The sequence below is a fragment of the Pipra filicauda genome, unplaced genomic scaffold (genome assembly GCF_003945595.2).
Source record: "Pipra filicauda isolate LSUMZ 115617 unplaced genomic scaffold, ASM394559v2 scaffold245_size1146780_pilon, whole genome shotgun sequence".
NCBI lineage: Eukaryota > Metazoa > Chordata > Aves > Passeriformes > Pipridae > Pipra > Pipra filicauda.
In genome coordinates this window covers 124,879-149,417 of record NW_024104360.1, presented here as the reverse complement: position 1 = coordinate 149,417, position 24,539 = coordinate 124,879, and the positions used below count along the sequence as shown (strand labels likewise).

The following is a 24,539-nucleotide window of genomic DNA, read 5'->3' as shown; positions in this document are numbered from 1 at the left end:
GGAAGCCCCAGAGCCGGAGCACTCCCTGCCCCGACCCGCAGAGAAGTTGAGATCCTCCCATCGGGCTTCCCAGAGCTCTGAGTTTAGGGCGGGATTTTCGTTCCCCTCTCTGTCGTTTCTTTCTTTTTTTTTTTAGGTTTGGTTTCTGATGTGATTTTTTATTTACTCCTTTTTTCCCCCCTCCTTTTTTCTCGTTACCAAGCAAGCCGAGAGCCTGCGATGGATGGCAGAGGCTCCCCGTGATCCCGGGCGGCGCTCTCTGCGGGACATGCCCCGCTGTCGAGGGAATGCGGGCGGGCAGCCCCCGGCCGGCGGTTCCGGAGCTGTGACCGAGGATGCCCGCGACCTGGCTGCTTCTCCCTTCCTGCCCGAGCTCGCAGCGCTGCCGCTGACCGCAGTCGCAGGAATTACAGCAGCTCCCGGGCACCAGACCTCGGAGCGGAGCCCCGGGATCCCCGGAGAGAGGCGCTGCCCGCAGTGAACGGCTCCGCAAGGCGGCTGCCCCCACCCCTCCGTGCCTCCGGCCTCCGGATGGGGCCAAGGATCTCCCACCGGGCAGCGGGGCTGCGCCCGTAGATGCTCCGCTCCTCCCTCCTCCTCCTCCTTTCCGGACCCGCGGCTCGGCTCCCTCCCAGCGCACCGCCCCGAGAAGGGCTCGCTCCCAGCCCGCCGGGGCTCCGGGGCTGTTCTGCCGCCGGGCTCCGCGGGATGCGGCTCCGCGGGACGCCGGGGGAGCGGGAGCGGGGCTCGGGCCGCCTGCGCTGAGCCGGCGCAGCCGCCCCCCGGACCCCGGCGGCCAACCAGCCCCGCCGCCAAGCCGCGCCGCCAGACACGGGGACCTGCCTATAAATGTGATCCCCGCACCGCCACCCCGCCGTCGCCGCCGCCCGCCCTCCGCCATCCCCTCCCTCCTCTCCCGTGGTTCTATCCCTCCCCCTGCTCCCCTCCCCAAAGACGGTGTGTGCCCCCCGCCCCCCCGCCCCGCGCACCGGTGCTCTGCCCCCCGCCAGTCACCGCCATGGAGCTCTCGGAGGTGCGGTGCCTGAGCGACAGCGATGAACTTTACACCATCAACAGGACCCCCCCCGGCAGCGGCAGACCCCAGCGCCTGCTGTGGCAGACGGCCGTGCGCCACATTACCGAGCAGCGCTTCATCCAGGAGCACAGCAGCAGCAGCGGCGGCAGCAGCAGCGGGGGGGGCAAGGGCTTCAGCTCAGAGGAGACCTGCTGTCCCAACCACCACCCCCACCCGCCGCACCACCACCACCACCTCCGGCGGCAGTCGGCCGGACGGAGTTTGGGCAGCGACCGCCACAACAACGGAGGCACCAAAGTCTTCCCGGAGCGCACGAGCAGTAGCGGGGACCTGGGCTTTCTGCCCCTGGACTGTGCCCCCAGCAACTCCGACTTCTTCCTCAACTGGGGCTATACATATCGCGGGGTGATCTTCCCCACTCTCCGCAACTCCTTCAAGTCCCGGGACTTGGAGCGCCTTTACCAGCGCTACTTCTTGGGCCAGCGGCGCAAATCTGAGGTGGTCATGAACATCCTGGACGTGCTGACCAAGCTGACCCTACTGTTCCTCCACTTGACCCTGGCCTCTGCTCCCATGGACCCTATTAAGGGCATCCTCTTGGGCTTCTTCACTGGCATCGAGGTGGTGATCTGTGCCTTAGTGGTGGTCAGGAAGGACACGACCTCGTACACCTACCTGCAGTACAGTGGTGTTGTCACCTGGGTGGCCATGGCCACACAGATCCTGGCGGCAGGCCTGGGCTGTGGCCTCCTTGGGGACGGCATTGGCTATGTGCTTTTCACGCTTTTTGCGACCTACAGCATGCTCCCGCTACCACTCACCTGGGCCATCCTGGCTGGGCTGGTCACCTCTGTCCTGCAACTCGTCATGCAGCTGGTAATCCCCAGATTCGCCGTGACTTCCCTCAACCAGGTACTGTGGTGAGGAGAGGGTGGGAACTGTCCTCTTTCTCCATCACCCTGAGTAAGAAGAGGTGTAAGTGTCCCAAAAGATCCTCTCCCTTACAATCAGGTGCTCAGAAGTTCATTACCCAGGGGGGAGATCATAGGCAAAATGAAAGCTTTCTGTCTCCCTCTCCTCTGCCACCCTTTTCTCATCCCAGTGTTTTACCTCAAACTGGGAGTAGGGACAATTCCTAACCACTCTGTCCCCTCTCCTTGTACATTCACTACACTGCTGTCCCTTGAAATAACTTTTGAAGGGAGAAGCTCCTTGGGCAAGTGGGGAGGATGGGTCATTTATCATTCCCCTCTCTGACTTCCAGCAGTGGTTTGGGGCTTGAGATGACTCTTGTCTTAGCCAAACTTTCACACTGTGCCCATCTTTCTTGCTCATGCTTTTTAACTCTGAATCAGCTGGGGGAATTGGTATACTTATATGTGAAGGGCAGCTTGATCTGAGTTATGAGAAAACAGGAGCAAAGCTCCTTTGCAAGGAGAAACCAGTGAAACCTCAGTGAAACCAGGGCAAAGCTCCCCTGGGGATATTTGATGTGAGATCCTAGGCTGTCTTTGGAGGACACTGAGAAACCTTTTCTGCTGGTAGTCAGCACAATGTTGTTGTGCTGCATTCTTACAAGTGAGGTCTAGGACAGAGTACTGGTTACATGGTGGAGTGGTGTGTGGTGCAAACCGCTGAGAGGCACTGGGCAAGACAGGGTCTACAGGGTTAAAACCAGGTCTAACCTGACTTAACACTCAGATGGCTTCTTCCACAGAAAGTGAGAGTGCACCAAATTCCCAATATCCCTGCAAGGCAAGAAAACACTGGCTAACTAGGACAACTTAATCCTGGAGATTCTAGCAGCTCCCTTTCCCCCTCCCTTCCCAGACTGTCACAGCTCTGTGCTACCAATATTTCACAGCAGATTATCATCTCCATTTGGCTCTGGAGAGAAGGGGGTGGAGGTGCTGGCAGATAATCCCCAAAGGAGGGAGAGTACAGAGGAATGTGTTGTTGGTGGGATATTGTTTACACGAGTGCTGGGATGTGCAGCTGGGAAGTGACCGATCTTGCACCTGGAAGTTTTGATGATTGTGGTTCTTAGGACACATCTACATTCCTTAGACTTTGGCAATCCCCAAACCCCTGCACACCCTGCCCATTCCCTTACTCCATGCACTTGTTAGCTGTGGGCTGTCTGACTCACTTCCCAGTGATTGGGCTCATCCTGTTTCAGGAGAAGCTGCCCTGGTGTGCTGTGCCTGGCTAAACCCTGTGGATGTAAGACAATTAGGCTGTGCAGAGTTGTTCCCCAGCTCTTGGTAACATGCCGATGAATGAACTGCAGCCGCGCACCGTGTCCTACTCCCATGCACTGCTGGTGCTATTACTGATGGGTCAATAGCTGTGTGAGTTATGCTGATTTCTTAATTTACTTCCATGTCCTCTCTTGGAGCAATGAGTAATGCGCTGCTATCTCATTACCCACCAGTATCGCAGCTGTTTAGCCGGTCCACGCACACGCGCACGCACACATGCATTTGCCACAGACGTTTCCCAGGAGAGATACTAATATCTTCATTTTGCAGACAGTTGTGTGAATGAACTGCCTTTGAGCGGTGCACAATGAGAGATTGTCAGCCAGATGATTGCCTTCATGAACTACATATATAAATCCCTTAACAGGATCCGTGCAGCTTGTCACACGTCGGTGCTTATTTACACTGGCTCTCGCCTGCCCAGGGACCGCTTAACGTCGCCCGATTATGCGCTGCTTCGACCGTTTTGCCTCCAGTCCCTACGGGAGAGGCCGGATCCTTCCCCGCGCCGGGGCTGGCTCTCTGCAGCCGGATGCCTCGGGGAGCGCGGTGGGATGCGCGGGTTGCGGAGCGCGGCTCCACGGGCGCTGTCCCCCCGCGCGGTGCTGAAGCCGCCGCTGCGCGGCCCGGGGGCTCCCTCCAGCGGCCCCGGAGGGACGGACCCTGTCCGCGACCCCCAACCCGTCTCCCGCGACTCCCCATCCTCTTCGCGGGGTGGTCCAGGGCTCATCCCGGGGGCTCCGGGAAGCCGCAGCTGGTGCCCGGGGGGAGGCGCAGCCTTACTTTGTCACTTTTTGGTGTTGCACCATTTTTTTTTACTTTTTGCAGAGAATTGCCTAGCCCTTTCAAGTGTTAGTGAATGAGGGCTTTTACGGCTGATGAGGGGCATATAACTGTTACTTCTCAAGAGAACAGAGAGAATTTAAATGGCTGTGTCATCAAGTTTATGTAGGAAATTTTTTGGCCAATGCAGATTTCTTCACCCTGCAGGCAAAACACTCTCTTTTCTAATAGGGCTTATTTTCCCAGGTAAAATGCTGCATCTGTCCTTCAAAGAAGCCTTACAAGGCTAAATGAACTATTTGATTAGTAGTAATGTCTGTGAACATCTTGCTGTGCCTCAGGATGCAGGCAGATGCTTACACTGGACCAAAACCAGAAATTTAAGTATGCAATGAAAGAAAAAACAGAAAGTAAAACTCTGATCATGGTACATATAATGGGTTTTCCACTGATTTTTCTAAGATAAAGATTTCATGCAGGGAAAATACTGAATTCAATTCTGGACAGAAAGAATTGTCTACCCTGGAGTCAGTTTAGTATTGTACCCAGTAGTATCCATGGGCAAAATGGTTCTGATTCTCTTCTCAGTCACACAGTTATAAGTCAACTATAAGTCTAAGATCTTAAAGTTGCAACAGTTTACACAGGAGGAAAATCAATTGCTTTGACCTGTTTTCCCTTAACCTCTTAATTAATATTAGTTTTCATTGATAAGTGTGTTCACCAGGAGTTCAAACCATTAGTGATGCTGAACAGAAGCATACAATACTAGTGCCTGATTTTGCTGTTTCTTGTAGTTAACAAAGCATTCATTATCATGAATAAAAATAATGCTCACTGTTCACCTTTTTTTCCTTGCAGTAAAATTTAAGACATCACCTGATTTTTCTTTCCTTGCATCTCAAAATAAATTTGAACCAACATTCTAGATAAAGATGAAGGAGAAAGACTGCCTTGAAATAAGATTTTGTTAAAGTAACCAAAACAAATGTAGACTCTCTAGTTTCAATCCTGCCAAGTGCTGAGTGCTTCTGGGGAGATACAACCACCCTTAAACCCAGCTGATCCCAGCCTGAAATGCTGAGGAATGTGCTGTTGCTCAGGCGTGTGTGAAACATGAAAAAGGAACTGATATCATGACTTAGGTAAAGGCAGCACTGGTGCTGACTTGACTAAAGATTGTGGCAGGAAGCAAATGATAATGCAAGATCTTACTGGTAAACAAGTGCAGTGCTTGTTATGTGTGCCTTGTCAGACACCATCCTGGGGGTGGTGCTTGCCTCTGATATGACCCAAAATGAAAGTTTTATTTGTATTTCATTCATTCTTACTTTTTCCTTGGTAATAATTTATACAATCCAAAATTTCTAAGACTATACATGTGTTTCAGGCATATGGGGAAGAACAAACAACTCAGAGCTCCTTCCTGTTATGTAACATGGGCAGATGATAATATAGATATGAATTTTGACAGACTTGAAATTATGTAAGCTACATACACACTCTGGATTTTAATCCTCTGCCTTTACAATCTTCACTCACATGAGAAAATTCCACCAGAGTCAGCAAGCCTAGTCCTGTGAGTAAATCATCTGCATAAGGGATATCTTGAAGGACTAAGTCCTAAATTACACATATTAAATAAAAATTTAAAAACACATTTAGAAATAACCTTGAAGTGGGTAGTGTTATGACTGGATAAACTCATTCTTTTCTCTCTGTTTCCATCTGTCTTTCCAAGCCTAGGCAGTTCTGTGGATTAATATGGCGATTTTTTTCTTGCTTATTTTTTCCCCAACCCCTCTCTCAGCATTATTAATAGAGGAAAGACAGAATTCATGAAGTCACAAGGAGCCCTACAGAGATAAATCTGTATAATATTACAATGGCAACTGACAGCTTTTGCATTCATATTCCAGCTACATGTTTTCAAATTCTGATCATAGATATCAGTATACGTGTATATACAAAACACACTCATCTCTTCAAAATTTCTACCAAATGCTTGTGGAAAATCTATTAAATCTGTGAAATATAAGGACATTTCAAAGTTAGCTACTCATTGAAAATTAGAATCAAAACATTCCACCTTTATTCTCATGGTTACTTTTGTAGCATTATTTGTTATTAATTTTTCTGCCATAGTCTGTCGTGGCCAACCTGACTGTATGATTTTAGACTAGATTACGAACTGCTTTCCTTTTATATCCTGTAATATCACCTGACCAGTATCAGTAGGTCACAGCATAATTACATTAGAATTGAATACACTTTTCTCTGAAGCCAATGCTTCATTGTTGTGCTAAGTAGGACAAATGGACTAAGTATATTTACAATTTGATGTTTAATTGCCTCCAAAATGGAGGAACTCAGGTAAAACCATGAATGAAACCTGCTTTTACCAGCTGGTTTCACCCTACAACAGTTAATGTGGTTCTTCTCAGTGCAAGTCACTTTGCTAGATTTGATGTGACATTTTTTTCTGCTGTCAGAACACTTCTGGGTTGCTTTTAAGGTTTTGTTTATTGCTTGTTTGTTGTTTCTCATGGCCTAGGAAGAGGCATACGCTCCAAAACAGCAACATCTAATGCAAAATAATCACACACCAGCATACTTAGAGCTGACAATTAACAGCAGATCTTATTTGAATGATCCTTATGAGTCTGTACAGAAGACTGAAGGGGATAAACATCTCCAGTGTAGCCTCTTACTGCACTTCTCAACACTTTCAGTGATGTCATTGGAACAGGAAAGAGAAGAAGGGAAAATTAGAACTATTCAAGGGATTCATCTCTTTCCAGAGGGCAGAGAAGGTGGCAAGTAGGATTCCTCCTTACATTTTCCTTATTTCTGGAATATCTGACTATGCATGAGATAAACTAGAGTGTTTCATGCAAAAGGTGAAATTTAGTAAACAGAAAGGAATAATGTTTTTAAATTAATTTTTGGGTTGATGGAAACTCCAAACCTGGAAATCCTTACTCAGCTCCTGCCTGGCACTCCATCCCTGGAGGCCCCTGGTTAACATATCAACATGATGTGTTCTGGTCCAGACAAGTGCTCAGTGCACTGGGTGGGGAACAGGCTGAAAGTGAAACCCAGCAGGCGGTGGCAAATGGCTCCTTTTCCAAGTGACAATCTATCACAAGTGGGGCCCCCAAGGGATTGATATTGAGCCCAATGGTGCTTAATATCTTCACAAGTGATCTGGAATATGGGGTCAAAGTTTGTCCATGGTCACCAAATGAGGAGGGAAGTCAACACTTTGGAAGGGAAAACCACTCTGTGGGAAGACCTGTGTTGGCTGGAAGACTGGGCTAACAAGATCCTTATGAGTTTCAACAAGGACAAGTGTAAAATCTTTCATCTGGGAAAACATAATCCAGGATTGCTGCACAGGCTGGGAACTGCCTAGCTGGGGAGTAAATCTGTGGAAAGGGACCCAGAGGTCCTGCTAGACAAGCAGCTCTGTATGAGTGAGCAGTGTGCAGCTGGGGCAGAGAAAGCCAACAGGATGCTGGGCTGCACTGACCAGGACATTCCCAGCAGAGACCAAGAAGTCATTATCCCAGTCTACTCAGCTCTTTCCAGGCCACATCTGGAATACTGTGTTCAGGTTTGGTCCCCAGTAAAGATGTAAACTGGCTGGAGAGAGTCTGAAGAGGGGCCACAAAGGTGACCAAAGGAGGGTGAAGCCTGACATATGGGGAAAGGCTGAGAGAACTGGGCTTGTTCAGCCGTGAGAAAAGAAGGCTTAGGATAGACATTCTCACCGTGCTCCAGTGTTTAAAGGATGGCAACAAAGAAGATCAGAATGTCTTTTTAGGAGTTACATGAAAACAACAAGGGGTAATGGGTACAAGTAAATGCTGGGGAGATTCTGATTGGGCACTACATGAAAAATTTTTGCAATGAGAATAATCTCCTCAGGGAAGTGCTGGATTCACCTACATTGGACACTTAAGATTCATCTGGACAGGGTGGTGGGCCATCTTGTTTAGACTGCTTTTGTCGAGAAAGTCTGGGCCAGCTGATGCTTGAGGTCCCTTCCAACCTGGTATTCTACAAGTCTATGAGTATATGGTCACATTTCTCTAAATGTAATCTTCTTGCACTTAGCTGTGCTTCTGTTTCTGTGCATCTCGTGAAGTGTCTCAATGACTCCATGTTAAAGTTACCAGGCAGCCTACCCAGAATCCAAGCGCTGTTTTACTTGGAACACGTTTTGCAGTTGTACTACGCACACAGCCCAGTGTCAGTCAGTAAAGACTGTTATTGTGCTCTTCCTCTGTGTAGCAAATGTGGTGGTGCAATTGTTCCTGAGATGTGGCAGACCAAGGTTTAAATCCTTTTTTCCGATTGAAATTTGCCTCTTTTACCTCCCCAGAAAGTTTCCAAAGCAAACCTTCCCCGATTTCTAGCACAACTGCTCTTCTGGGAATATAAAAGGTTAAGATTCAGCATGGGAAAGAAAAATATAATAATCCTGACTGTAACCAAGTGATTATGGAATTCATGTCTGGAGGTGTCCTTGATGAACATTTTATAATGTTACTCAATCATTCCCTCGAGCATATGTCCGAACCATCATACTGTATAGTCTGGTCCCCACTCTTTGACATGATGACTCTTGAACCCAAATATTTATGGGAAAACATCACTGTGATTCTCTAAATCGTAGGGAAAAATGAGGTTTAAGACATAGTCCCTGTCTTTCATAGTTCCATTATAGTTGTCTCTCCTCTCATTCATCACACTATTTATTTTATATTCAATCTGAGACATTAGAGTCTTTTTGCATATTGTATAAGGATCTGTAAGAGCATAGTGGCATTCAACATAGGCTTCTGGTTTACATTCTAGTAGTCATGTGTCTGGACATGAGGTACACAAGGATTTGCTTCATGGCTTCTGAGCCTTTTTTTTGTTCATCTTGTCCTCCCTTCCGAGACAAACTCTGTTTCACTTGCTTTGTTCTTGGTGCAGTGCAGCTTGTACCTATCTCCAGTGCAGAAAGGACTGGAGAGTTTCAATCTGGTCCAAGGAAGGAGGTGAATGCAAATCACTGTTTTAGTGCTGCAGTGAATCTTGAGCATTTTGTTACAGCCTCACTCATTCAAACCAGGGATAAAAGAGACCTGTCTGGTCAAAAGAGATCAAGCATAAAAAGTCCTGAGTACTTGGCATTTCTTGGAACTAAAGATTTTACTAAGGGGTATTATTAAGGCCTGCCTTACTCACAGACTCCCAGCAGCTTGATTTAGGGACCTGGTTTAAAACCCAGAGAGTGTAATATAGAGAATCCCATAGATTTGAGGATTTTTAGGTGAACCGAGAAGACGACTTCTCGGGACTCTCTTTAGGGAAAGTATTGTTCTGAATCCACATTTCTTCTGAAAGAGAACACAAAAGTGGACATTCAGCTCCTCCGGGAATCTTTTGGAATGAGCTCTGTCATGTTTATCTCTCTAAACACCCAGATCTGCTGACAGAGATACCAGTGTGGTGCTGCCTAATCTAGAACAAAAAACATCAGGAATTGTGCAGAGGCGAACTGCAAAAGCCAGGCAGCCATTGGCTGATAGAGTAATATCTCATTGTGCGAGTTGTATTTATTAGCAACTATTTTAAGAAGTGCTGCTATTTCATTTGCCAGCTTCTGCTGCAAGGCTTCACACAGTTAGCCCTAGAGGAGAGAGGAAGGCTGCTGAGTTCATTAATTAACCATTGCTGCAGCCTGAGAAGCAGCTGAAGCATATCAGTGTAACGACCCCAACAAATAATTGTACTTTTCCCAAGCAGGCTACTGTTGGTGTTATGATTTTATATGGTGTATTTATTTTTAATCTAGAAAACAGAATGTATAAATGAAATACTATTTGAGTGATTTTCTTTAATTCTTTTACATCAATTTTATTTTTCAATTTTGATTTAATCACCACTTTACAGTTTTGTATTTTCTTGTATCTTTAATTTCCTTTGTCTTAACAGTACATTCCCTTAAAAATAAAATGCAGAAATCCTTTACTGAAATCAATGGAAACATTCAACAGTGTCAGCATCTTAATTAGGAAAATCAGTTTATCTCTTTGGAAGGATCCGATCTCCAGGCGCTTTATTATTTCTCCTTTGTTCAAACTCACCTGCTTCATTTACCTCAGAGCTACTCAGAAATGCAGCTAAATATTCTGTGCTCCTTATTTTGGGTCTAGTACAGCAGAAGACTCATCCATCAATCCATAACTATCAACAAAATGCAAAGAAGAAATAGTAATAACGGCAAGGAAAAAATGAATAAGCACAGAAGATCTAAATTATATTACACTGTATACCAGGTGGTTTATAATTCTGGAACAAGGTAAAGAAATTACTTAGATCTCAAGGCAGTTATTCAAATAACTGTACAAGATCTAGATATTCACATTCTTTTAGCTTATGACTCTGTCGTACATGAAAGTTACTCTAACACTTATTAGTATTAATAATCTTCATAAACATACTAGATAGAGTTATAATTGACACAGAAATCATCCCACATGTGCTCAGTATGAGTCTAATTTAATGTGCAGATATGCATGTTCACTTAGTGGAGGGAATGATACTCACCACAGATTTCAGTTAGGGACTGGGAATCAGTACCATGTCCATTCCATCACTAAATTTATCATTGGTTTGTGCTGACCCACACATATCATTTTACCTTTCTGAGCTTCATTTAATTAGAAAATTTGCCTTTTTCAATTGCTGCAATATGTGGCTAATATTGCTTTGAGATTTTTCTTGTAAAATATGTCAGACGTCTTCTATGATGCATCAAAAGAGGAATAGGGCATTGGCTTCTGTCAGCCATATAGATTTTTGTTAAAAATGAATACATTAAATGCAGTGGAAATGCATGCATATAACTTAATTCTTTCTTAAAAGATCCAGTTTGACATAATTCTTTTTAGACTTGGCAGGTATGTCCTACAGGAGCAGTTAAGGACTCTGGTGTTGTCTAGGTTGGAGAAGAGGAGGCTGAGGGGTAACCTCACTGCTCTCTGCAGCTTTCTGAGGAGGGGAAGAGGAAAGGGAGATGCTGAGCTCTTCTCCCTCGTATCCAGTGATAGCACATGTTGGAGTGGTTCAAAGCTGCATTGGGGGAGGCTCAAAATGGACATTAGGAAGCATTTCTTTACTGAAAAGGGTGTTCAAACACTAGAGCAGGCTTCCTAGAGAACTGGTCAGCACTCCAAGACTGTTGGTGTTTAAGAGGCATTTGAACGACGTCCTTAACAACAGGCTTTAACTTTTGATGGCCCCTGAAGTGGTTCGGCAGTTGGACAAGATGGCTGTTGTAGGTCCCATTCAAGTCAAATATTCTATTCTATTCTATTCTATTCTATTCTATTCTATTCTATTCTATTCTATTCTGCTTCAACCTGATCGTCAGTGACTCTATCTGTGCTGAGATGTTAAAGTAGATGTCACATAAGTGGAAAAGGACTTGTGGATGCTGGTTGAGAGCCACCTGAACATGAGCCAGTGCGTGCCCAGGTGGCCAAAAAGGCCAATGATATCCCGGGTGTATCAGCTATAGTGTGACCAGCGAGACCAGAGGGCAGTGACTGTCCCCATGTACTCAGCACTGGTGAGGCTGCACCTTGAATCCTGCATTTAGTTTTGGGTCCCTCATGACAAGAAAGACATTGAGGGGCTGGAGCAGCTCCAGAGAAGGGCAGCAGAGATGAGGAAAGGTCTGAAGCACAAGTGTCATGAGGAGCAGCTGAGGGAACTGGGGGTGTTTAGCCTGGAGAAAAGGAGACTCAGGGGAGACATTGCTCTCTACAACTCCCTGAAAGGAGGTTGTAGCCAGGTGGGGTTCACTCTCTTCTCTCAGGTGACAAGAGATAGGACAAGAGGAAATGGCCTTAAGTTTCTCCAGGGGAGGTTTAGATTAGATATTAGGTAAAATTTCTTCATCAAAAGGACTGAAGCAGTGGAACAGGCTTTCCAGTGAAGTGGTTGAGTCACCATCTGTGGAGGGATTTAAAAGACATGTAGATGTGTCACTTAGTGACTGATTTAGTGGTGGACTTGGCTGTGCTGAGTTATAGGTTGGACTTGATGATCTTAGAGATGTTTTCCAATCTAAGCTATTCTATTATTCTATATAGTAACTAATTCTTGAAGCATTAAGTGAGAGTATACCCCAAAATGGTTGGAGAGATTTACAGCAGATTTCTCCAAGATCTGAACATCCTTGAGAGTAGCCAGTGAAAATTCCTCTTTGAGACTTAGGCAGATCTTGAGTCATATGAATGTTGCCCAAGGACATTACTGTAAAAATTTGTTGACATTTCCAAAATGTAACCAAATGCCACTCTGACTGACGCTATGACAGTTTCCGTGTTCTCCCCAATCCTGAGAGTAATAGCAGCTTGTTGACAATAATAGGAAGAGAAGAATTTATTATATGTATTTCATTTGTGCTAATGTAATTGCTTTTGTCTGCTGCGTTCCATTAGTCACCTGAGAGGCTGTAAGAAATTACAGAAGTATACATGAAGTGTTCTCATTTTCTATGTGATAGTACAGGATGATAGGGCCTCCAATAATCTTCTTGTAATCTTAATAGCTCTTCATGCTTAGAAATCACTTTTCCAATGACTTACCACTCTTTTTCCTGCAAAAATTTACTTGCGTCTAGTTATTCTTAAGGCTTAGTTATGTACATTTTCTGATGACAGCCACTCTTCTTTGCTATTACCACATAGTAAAATATCTAGTATTCCATTCCAATCCCATCAACGATCAAAACAATAAAATCCAAAAGCTTTATGGATAGAAGTCTCAGAGGTAATATTACTTTGGAGAGGGAGTGTAAAAGAATCCATCTCTTAATATTATGCCAGTTATTTCAAACTCAAGAAAAACTCTCATGTGCATAAAGATGGGTATAAGTTTAAGTTGTTTGATGACCTGGGAATTATAAACTTAGTACAAAGATTGCTAAGGTGGCTGTTCCTTTCCTCTTCAAGCAGTTAACAGAACTTTTGATGGCCAGTTTTCTACCAGAACCTGCCGCCTTCCTTATTAATTTTACAAATGGTCTAACCAAGTGCATTTATTAAAGAACCCTTCTGATTACATATAAGAAGGAAGACTATTTGAGGTCACTTGTGGTTTTCTTCTGCAACACAAAGCTTCTGTGATTTAACTTTGACCTAGTTGATTTTTTTTCAATATGAAAACAACAAATGTAGGTAACAAAATCAAATAATATCCCATATTTAAATTTCTAAAGTTTCAAACCAATTAACAGATTTACATATATTTGTATTATATTGATACAAACACTCTGCAAAAGCAATGCTGTGAAATTTCATGCTTTATTCCTTTTTTTGTAACTTGCTTTCAGATTCAGTAATTGCATTTGCAAGTCAAAATAATATTTACTATGTTCCTAAAGTTTGTGTATATCTAAAGAGGGTTTAGAGGTGTAATTAAAAAATGGAAAATACACACACCATTAAGAGATGTTTTTTCTAATTACTATCATTAAAAACTTAAAGTATAACCTGGAAATCAAACTGTCATATACTGGCTAACAGCAATATGGATTCAGCCATTGCAGATTTTAAGAGAACTTTGAAAGGTGTTTAGTCAAAGCTTAGTGTCCTTTATCATATAATGGCAATTCAAGGAGTCTCAGACAAGAAAAGAGAAAATGCTAGAGCATCCTACAAATAAGGAAATAATTAAAAATCCAAATCATAAACACATACACAGAGAAACCCCGTAAATTTTCTCACAGACTTTGTATGAAACCTGTGGTCTCCAAATCATGGAAGGATACGTAGTATTAGAAATTATTCCCAGGATAGTCATCTGGCCTAACGCCCATTTTTCAAAGTCATCTAGGAACTTAAAAGTTCAGCAAGGTAGCAAGAGAGATTTTCAACAATCTGCAAGCTAAGGGACTCCTTAAATCACTGTAGTGGTTTTAAGAGTATTTTATGGGGCTCACTGTCTCCCAGCAAACTCAATAATCTTATGCGCATACAAAACAAAACTGGGAGGAGTGAGTGGTGCCCTGGATAACTGTGCTGCCATTCAGAGGGGCCTTGGTGGGCTGGGGAAATGGGCTAACAGGAACACCATGTTCCTGTAGAATCCATGTAGAATCATAGTGTTGTTAAGGTTGGAAAAGACTTCTAAGATCATCTGTCCAACTCTTAACCCAGCACCACTGTTTTCATCACTGAACCATGACCCCAAATGCCACATCCACATGCCTTTTCAACAGTTCCAGGGATGGTGACTCCACCACTTCCCTGTTTCAATGCCTGATCACCCTTTCAGTAAAGAAATCTTTCCTTATATATAATCGAAATCTCCTCTGGCAGAATTTTAGGTCATTTCCTCTTGTCACTTCCTACATAGGAGAAAAGACCAACACCCACCTGGTTACAGCCTCCTTTCAAGTAGTTGCAGAGAGTTACAAAGCCTACCCTGAGCCTTCTTCTTCTCTAGGTTAAACACCCCCATCCCCTCAGCCTCTCCTCATAAGACTTGTGCTCCAGACCCTTCCCTGGCTCTGTTCAGCAAAAGGGGAATGCAACATTCTGTACCTTGAAGGGAATAACCCCCTGCACCAGTACAGATGGGCAGATGACCATCTGGAAAGCAGCTCTGCAGAGGAGGCCCTTGGGGACCTGGGGGTCACCAAATTGACCATGAACCAGCAGTGGGAAGGCCAACAGCCTCAGGCAAACATTCTCATCGGGCTGAGGAAGGCAATATTTCCTTCCTGTTTAGTCCTAGTGAACGTAACAGAGCAAAGCAAACATATCCGGAACATGCCAAGCCTGAGTAATAGCAGCAGGTGAGCCAAAGACAAACAGACAAACAAACAAACTGACCCACCGTTCTGGCCCTTGTACACATCCAAGGCTGTGGTGTTTATCGAGGCTCCAGCTTGGCTGGGACCCCAGTCACTCTAGAGGAACCCCACTATTCTTCCTGACCAAAACCTTCCTCCACTATGTTACCATGTATCTGCAGGTGCACTGCACACCTGTGATACTTCATACAGGAGTGCCCTGCTCTCCTTCCCGTCAATCAGATCTCGATAATCTCGATGATCTCGATGATCTCCTTCCCGTCAATCAGATCTCGATGATCAGGACGGCATCTACATTCGATACCGTACTGATGGAAGCCTATTCAACCTAAGGCGACTGAAGGCCCACACCAAGACCTTAAACCATCTTGTCCGGGAGCTGCTTTATGCTGATGACGCCGCCCTTGTTGCCCACACAGAAGCAGCTCTGCAGCGTTTAACATCCTGCTTTGCAGATGCTGCTGAGCTCTTTGGTCTGGAAGTCAGCTTAAAGAAGACAGAGGTTCTCCATCAACCTGCACCTCAGGAAGTCCCCCATCATCCCCACATCACCATTGACCAATCAGAACTCAAATCAGTCCAACAGTTTAATTACCTAGGCAGCCTCATCTCCTCAGATGGTAAGATTGATGGAGAGATAGTCAACAGGTTAGCAAAGGCATATAGTGCTTTTGGAAAACTCCACAAAAGAGTATGGCGTAATAAACACTTGAAGAAAAGTACCAAGATCAGTGTTTACAGAGCCACAGTGCTGTCTACTCTTATATGGTTCCGAATCATGGGTCATCTACCGCCACCACCTGCGTCTCCTAGAATGGTTCCATCAACGCTGCCTCCGAACAATCTTAAACATCCACTGGTCAGATTATGTGACCAATACATCTGTTCTAGAGCAAGCAGCAGTCACAAGTATAAAAGCCATGTTGATGAGAACACAGCTGTGCTGGGCAGGGCACGTCTCCAGGATGAAGGACCACCACCTCCCTAAGATCTTGCTTTACGGTGAACTTGCCACTGGTTGCCGCAAGAAAGAAGCCCCGAAGAAAAGATACAAGGACTCCCTGAAACATCATCTCAGCCTTGGCCATATTGATCACCATAACTGGTCTACTCTGGCCTCAAATCGGGAGGCCTGGAGACACACCATCTATAACGCAGCTGTCTCCTTTGAGAACACACGCAGGATCACCCTCGAGGAGAAAAGACAACGCAGAAAGAACCATGTTCTGCAGAATATACCATCTAAGGAGTCTTTCTACTGTGCCTTTTGCAATCAGATATGTCTGTCTCATATTGGCCTCATAAGTCACCAACGTGCATGCAACAAATGTGGATAGAGCCTTCCCAAATCTTCATTCGTGAAGCCCAGCCATGAGTCCTAGTGAAACACATCTGGAGTGCCATGGCCAGTGCTGGACTACTCAGTACAGGAGAGACATGGACATACTGGAGTTAGTCCAGAGAAGGTCTATGAAGGGCTGCCAAATAAGGAAAGGCTGAGAGAGCTGGGACTGTTCAGGCTGGAGATGAGAAGGTATGGGGGAGTGTGTGGGGTTGTAGTCTGATAATTATACATAAATACATTGCTGAGGGTAGTAAAGAAGACAGAGGCAAACTCTTCTCATTAGTGCCCAGGGACAGGATGAGTGTCAATGGACATGAACTGAAACACAGTAAGTTCCACTTAAACATAAAAATACCTTTTTTACTGTAAGGGTGAAGGAGCACTACAACAGGTTGCCTAGAGATGCTGTAAAGTCTTCCTCTGGGAAAAATCTGACTGGATAAGACCCTGAGCAACTTGTTTTGGGTGATCCTACTTTGAGGAAGGAGATTTGAATATATGATCTCCAGAAGTCCTTTCCAAACTCCTTTATTCTGTGATTCTGCGACAGCAGTACATGTATTGTTTCAAGTATGCAGATACGAAGATGCTGAGGATCTGGAGGGCAGAACTAACATTTCCAAATCCAGCCTGAAGATGATCACGTGGTCATGTGCAAGAAACAGCTCCTGTGATCACAATGTGAGACTTGGTTTCATATGTATGTCATGCCTATGCACACACTTCAGTTCATTCTGGCCTCAGGTCCTGGGAGGGACTTAGCTGCAGGCCTGTATCGTAGAATCATACAACCGTTTAGATTAGCAAGGACACTTTAGGTCAAGTATAACCATAAAGCCAACCAAGTCCACTACAAGTCCACCTGACCCGGCACATCACTTCTTCATGAGAGTTGTTCTATGGGTTCATCACCATTATAGGGTCCAAAATTCAAAGCAGCAACCTCGCTTTTCCCATCTGGTGACATCAGGCACTCTCAGAGCACAAGCTTATGGCAAACGTCAGGCACATGCACACTCTGTGTTTCCTTTGGCAAACAATTCTGCCTCCACCTTCTAGATCTCTGTGATCTGTGCAATATTACAAGTGGGAGAGGCTGAAGAATATCAGTAATATGTGTCCTTTCTTTCCACCAGCAAAAAGATCTCCTCTACCAATTATTCAATTTCAGATGGTCAGATGGCTCCATAAGTGTTTGGAGATATCTGATATACTTGTGTGTGTACTGTGGTCTCTCTCTGGGTTTCTCAGCAGTCTTACCTGCCAAAGAAAGCTGGTGTGGGTTTACTTTTAGGCAGTTTGCCTACCAATGCTAGAACAACATCTTGAGCAACTGACACTATCCTTCTTCAAAAAAACCCCATGTACTAATCTTCTCCCAACTAAGCGCTGATGATCTTTAAACATATTGTTTTCAGTCTCAGTGGATCCTGCACATTTTCACTACTTCTGTAAGACAGAGGTTGTTCTAGAGAAAAGGAAGCTGAAGAAACAGCTGTGACAGCCTTCAAATAAGGAAGGAGTTACTACAGAGAGGAAGAAATCAATTGTTCTCTTGTTTCATCTATAACTACCATGAGATGATGTGTTAAATTATTATAAGGAATAGTTACATCAAATAGTAGGAGAAACCTTGAAACAACAATTTAATAACTCTAACTTCAATAACCTCATTTTTCTTTGGAAGGTTTTACCCTAAGGTATGATTAAGTAGTTTAGAGAGGCATTTTTTTAGGAGTGATTTAGGCAACATCCAGGACCTACAACATAGGTTAAGTGACATATCAAGGTCCTCTCATGCCCTATTTTCTACAATTAAATTATACTGGCTCCTCATTCTGGCTACGATGCCAAGTGTTCCGATCCCCAGTTTCCAAAGAAGAAAATAATTTTGTATTTATAATGATTGTTGCACTGAAGCTGATGGATTAATCTGAACTAGTTTCATGTATATAGCCTGAAATGCTACAGCTTCAGGTGTTTATAGTTGTGGTTTATTAAGGATATGTTGGATAAACCATTAACCAATAATATTAGTGATGGCATAAGAAAATGACAGAATCTTATTGTCTCTTCCAACAACCGGTGAAAGGACTGTGTTGTCAATAAAGTCCTTTTGGAGATGAAGAAGCAGAAAAGAGGGAATCTATTGAGTAAGTTTGGGCCATTTTTGCCCAGTGAAAAGTATTTTTCAGGTCATCATTTGCTCATTTTTTTTGACCTCCAGTCTTCCTCCTCTTATGTCATAAACATGGTCTGATTTTTTTTATTTTCATATGTATATAATATAAATTTATTCAGAGGAGCATTGTTATTATAGATTTTGTTTGTTATATTAATTTGTAGTGCATATGCCACCTAATTACAAAGAATAAGAATTTTCTTGGTTGTTTCTGCTCTAAGAAAATATGTAAATACCTGTGTACATTAAAAGATGTGTCTCTGAAATCTTTGGGACTGCAGCTGACTTTAGAACTATTCTTAGAGATATGGTGCACATGAAAATAATAGAAACAATACAGAAATACATAAGTAAATGTATTGATTTGTTCATGCTTGCTGAGTAGCTGGATCATCATTAAGAGATGGAAGAGTTCTGGTTTTAACTTTGCATCTGCATCCACCCTAAATGTGAAGGCTCATGGGATAGCTCCTCTCTTGCAAAGTTTCTTCTTGTGTAACACCCGTAGTGGGTCCAATGGATGTTTTCTGTCATTGGAGTAGCAGCTTCCCTAGGGCTGAGCATCCCACTCTGATGGAAAGTAGGGAATTGGCTTTTACCTTAGAACAGACACAAAATATTTCCTTCTTTCTTCAATAAAGAAAAAGCCCTTAACAGAGCACAATTGTAAATGAGGGAACCTGGTGGTTAATGTTCTCTTCAAGGGCAATAAGCTCTGACCTTACCAGGATATTTTAATCATGTTTCTCATGTTTTGAAGGGCAATTCAGTCTTTCAGCAAAATACTTTCATTTACAGACTAGAAAATCAGTAGCAGCCATTCAGGGAAACTGTACAGATTACTTTAATGACATATTTTTAGACAACTATTTCTACTCCTGCCAGATACAAGAGTATCTGAAACGTGAATACTTTCCAAATTCATGATGGATTTTTTTTTCAAGGTAAAGGATGGTATAAAACACACAGGTGAAATACAAGTACTCTTGTTCTTCTTAGTGAAAGTTAGGTGGTAGGTAGATGTAGACCATCCTGGGTTTTTTTATCATTATAATAATTTTGAAGATGTGCATATTGACAGTTTATGGATTAGGATACATTTTTTTCCAGGAATGTCTGGATCATCCCATCCAAATCCAGTGGTATTGCTGTGTTCCTGCAAGCCCTGGACTGGACTGGCTCCTGAGCTACCACCTCTCACAACTTCAAGTCCTGCTGATCAGTGATGTCTTGTGATCCAGAGTTTTTATTGAATACTGAAGTCAGCAGGAGCTGTAATCTCCCAGAGGAGGGATTTTGCAGCTCTGAGTGGCCATGACTCTTCCATTTCAGTTGAACTCAGTGGAAATTGGAAGCTGAGGGCTACCATGTGCTGCTCACATGCTGTAGATGTGTTCTGAATCTGAAATATCTCTAAGTAGCCACATTTTGCCTTCTTGGTGCCACCAGTGAGGTACCGATCCAAGAAAGGCATTTGCTCTCCTAAAAATCTGAGCTCCTCAGAAACACGGTAGTTGCACCTCTTCACTGCTTACTAGGGAAATAGAAAAAATGTGAGGGTTGTGGTGTTTTTTATATAATCCACGAAGAACTGAAAATTTTAACACACAGACACAGACACAGACACACACACATTATTTTTTTTAAAGCTAGCACTCCATAAAACTGTACTAGTTCTCCAGATTCGTGGTGCTTGTCTCTATACATTGTTCGCCAGTATTTATTTTTTTCTAGTATCATCCTGTGAGGTATTTAAGTCTCCCTGTTCTACTTTTTTTAGTAGTACTTTTCTCCTTAAAAATAATTGGCATGATTTAGAGGCTTTCTCTTTTTTATAAACTCTTTGTGTAAATACTACATAGGAATATGTCAGAAGGTAAGAAAGAAGGCCAGAATGAATGTTAAAGGTTATTTATGATACTGATACATTGTGAATTTATGGCACAAAAATGTTAGGTTTATGCTCACATAATGAGTAATTGTGCTGACTTTAATAAACGGATGTGGATGTTCATGAGGATGGTAATGTTAAGAAGTAATTTGAACTTATTCTTGGTTTCACCCAGAATTTAATATAGGTTACACACGTGGTTACTGTATGGTGTCAACCATGAGATGTCGGCTTAATATCAACAACTACTGTGTTCATAGTGCTGTTTACAGACATGGTTTTAATCAATTTCAGCACCACACTATCCAAACAAAAAGAAAATAACTTGAAAAATGGGACTTGGCTGGGGCCTTATTTTTCTTTAAGAAAAGAAAATATAATTTATTTTCAGTTTGGAACATTTGTATGTACCCTGGAAAGGGTGTATCTGATCGATGCTGACTGGTTGAGTGACAGAACTTACACTGTAGGAACTGATTTCATCCTTGTAGAGTAAAAAAAATTTAAAATTGTTATCAAGGAGACATAAGTGATTCTCTAGGATATCTGAAATGCTTTGTTTCACTTGTGTTCTGATATCTAACAAATCAAAATTGTTGGAGGCAACTGCTTAAAAAGCCATCAGAGCCAGGAGGTATATCTCCATCAAACAGAGTGGGCTCTGGATTGAGTGTTAAACACTAGGAAGTGTCTCAGCCTGTCATTAAATGTGACCCTTCTCCTTACACTTCTTCATAGATTTAACTATTAGAGCTGTTTGGCTTTCAAAAAATGTTAACCAATTGAAGGATCAGTTTATAAAACTGATTGTCTTTTGCTTTCTTTTTTTAAGCTCAGAAGTAATGTTCTCTCCACTGCCTGAAATTCCAGTAAGAAATCCACTTTGTCAGCTAATTCTTGGCTGAAATTCTGGAATGGTTTTTGTGCCGCAAAACACCTTGTCATCAGCCTTGGTATTCATATGCCAGCATGTCCAAGGCCACACACAATTTCTTTTCAAGCACTGGTCTGCTGAGTGCTCCTAAGAAAGCAATGTTTACATATCCTGACAGCAGCTATATTGATTTAAATATTGGATCAATGCTCACTAAAACCAAACACTGCTTTGTCCATGAAAATTTCCTTTTGAAGACAATGACCCTCTGTGTGAGCAGGTTAAGACTGACCTTGCTCCAGAGTGGCTCCTTTACGCAAAACTGCAAAAATGTGGACATCATTATGGCTGTGCATTGGATCAAACCCTCAATGAACTGTACAGAGCTGTTGTGATGTAAACCGTCTGGGGGGCTTCTCTTGTTAGTTTATGTCCATCAAGATTTAATAGTCTCCTGCAGCTCTCCCTGGTATCAGCAGGATTCATTACTCAACATCCGAGATAGCAGTTTTGTCTTGTGTCATTTATTTAATATTCCATGAACAGACCAGTTTCTGTTTCTCATGCTTACACAATCAGGGAAAACAAAGGCATGGTTGTATTCTCAGGCAAGGAAAATTTGGCCAATGGTAAATATCAGGGTTTGATATTAATCCCATCCTTGTTTTAAACCAGAGTAAGCCACTGCCTTCAAAGGAATTAGTCCTAGGTCACACCAGTGTTGGTGCAGAATGAATCCTGAGCTATATGTCTCTTCTGCTAGCAAAGTGTCAGGAGAAGCCTAATCCTTCATTATTTATCTGGGGTGTATTCTGCCAGCCAAAGGACTGAATCAACTATTTCCCACAGTACTCTGTACTTTTGATGTCAGTTTGACTTCTTCTAGCTCACCACACTGAGGCATTCACCATGACTAATAGCAAAACAACACCCACAGGTTTCACAAAGGAAAATGTTTGTCCTTGCCTAAGTCTCTGAGATAAAGTTTTAATCCAGCTGGTCTGGAATGTTGTAACTTCTCATGGCTTTTGTCTGGTACATTTCCATCTGCTCCCATGTCCCTTCCCTATTTTCTTCCAGGATATCTCCTGATAGTTTAAAAAAATTAAGACAAAGCAGACTTAAAGAAAATATAAGTAATGTTAGATATTAATAAAATTCCTGTTTAATCCTGAGTGATTCATGTCTTCTGCTGTGCCTAAGCTGTGTTCAGCTCACCTTTTGGAGGACAAAGGCTCCTGGGCCCTATTACCCAAACCCCAACCATTCTAAAGTTTTCCTTGCAAGTTCATCCATATCTTCATGGGCTCTCCATTTCCTGCAGTCCCTCAAAATCATATCAGTCCTGTTTCTCAGTGTGGTTAAGGATACCTGAAATTCTGTGTACACTGAAGTCAGACTATAACCTACTGCCTTTATTGTCCCCAAGATTTTTCCAAAGTAAGGACAGGTTTCATGTTTACAGCCCAACATTAGCATCAGGGATAGCTGAGAAAATGAGCCTTTGGGTATTTTTCAAGGGATATTTGAAGGTTTTACTAGGAAAGGAATCTAAAATTGGAGTTGTTGAGTTCTACTTTTTCGTGGTTTTCAGAAGATCACCACAATCAGCAACAAATCAAGATACCAAAGGAGAAAATAAACACAGAGAATATACATTTTTACTGGAGTTTTCAGGTCACTTTTCAAAAACTAATTTTAAATGGAAACAGAACAACCATAATGAGAGAGAAGATATTTTCTGTATTTTTTTCTGGGCTAGCAAACCTTAAGCCACTTCTAGGGACTCTAAACTTATTCTTGTCTCAGGCATCAATCAGATGTAGATTCAATGGGCAAACTCTGTTACCAGTTACACCTGTGCAAAATGGCATCCACTTATAGGTGCAACTGTGGGGAAAGTTAGTCTTGTCATTGGTCTGCTGTTAAAAATGCTGATAATAACATGTAAAGAGCTTTTGTTTCCAGCATTGTTTTGGCTTTTTTTTTTTTTTGGGCAGGAGGGGTGAATAGTTTAAAAAAAGAACAGCTGCGGGGGGGTGGTTTGTTTGTCAGCAGGTATCACTGATTAACACACAGAGCTGATTAGTAGAGCTTCCCATCAGAGTAGAAACAGACTTTGAAGGACAAGGGTTGTTTGGAAAAGGACATTCAACACTTTGATATCCCTCAAGCATTTTTTTTATTACCAGTATTTTCAGTATTATTTCAGTTAAGCCTATTAACTTTTTAATAAGTATTATTCTCACTCTCACACGGACTGGAGTGGCTTTTGTAAGGTTGTCTATTTCTTGTTAAGAGTCCAAGAGTAGAGGGTAATGAAGGTGGTGAAGGGCCTTGAGGGGAAGCTGTATGAGGAGCTGCTGAGGGCACTTGGTCTGTTTGACCTGGAGAAGAGGAGACTGAGGGGAGACCTCATTGCAGTTACAACTTCCTGGTGAGGGGCAGAGAAGGGGCAGGCACTGATCTCTCCTCTCTGATGACCAGTGACAGGACCCGAGAGAATGGCTTGAATTTGTGTCAAGGGAGGTTTAAGTTGGATATTATAGGAAAAGGTTCTTCCCCCAGAGGGTGGTTGGGCACTGGAACAGCCTCCCCAGGACAATGGTCACAGCACCAAGCCTGATAGAGTTCAAGGAGCCTTTGGACAATACTCTCACACACATGGTGTGACTCTTGGGTCCTGTGCAGGGCCAGGAGTTGGACTTGATGATCCTTGTGGGTCCCTTCCAAGTCAGCATATTCTGTGATTCTCTGATTCTGTAAAGATCATTTTGTTCTGCTGTTACTTTCTTTTTTCCATTGCAATACCAAAAGGGAAAAATGTTTGCAGAATCTTGCTTCTCTCTTCCTCCTATGACCACAAGATCTGGACTCACATAGCTAGGAAGAAAAATGAAAAACTTCTCTTGTGCAGTCTGTTGTTAGAGCTTTGTAAAATGCACCGAAGCAGGGTCACCTGCACACAAATCATGACGATTGCCAGTTCCATTGGGAACAGACAGGGAATATGGCCTGCAGCTAATTTCTGGGATATGAATACATTTGAGCAGATGAAAACAGCATTAAGGTATGTCAGAAAAGATGAACAGCTGTCAGCCCTACAAACATAATTATTGTTCACTCAATTTTGACATCTTTGGATAAGGGCCATTATTCAGAGGAATAAAAACAGCTGTGCAGAACACCATCCCAAACCCACTTAGCAGAAATGCACACTACATAATTTTGTTTTCCTTAAAATGTGGTTAAACTCTTTTCAGTGCTGCAAAACAACTATGA

At 43.2% G+C, this 24,539-nt stretch overlaps 1 protein-coding gene across 2 annotated transcripts in view; it reads left to right on the top strand.

Annotated features, from left to right (window-relative positions):
* Positions 1-722: 722 nt before the first annotated feature.
* Positions 723-24,539, top strand: part of ADCY8 (adenylate cyclase 8) — a 132,778-nt gene continuing 108,961 nt past the window's right edge. The window contains exon 1 of one of the 2 annotated variants that reach the window (XM_027720806.2): positions 723-1,948. In XM_027720806.2, coding sequence (XP_027576607.1) covers positions 1,019-1,948 — 930 coding nt within the window. In that variant the 5' untranslated portion in view covers positions 723-1,018. The remainder of the gene's footprint in view (positions 1,949-24,539) is intronic. The other variant, XM_027720805.2, reaches the window with a different exon arrangement.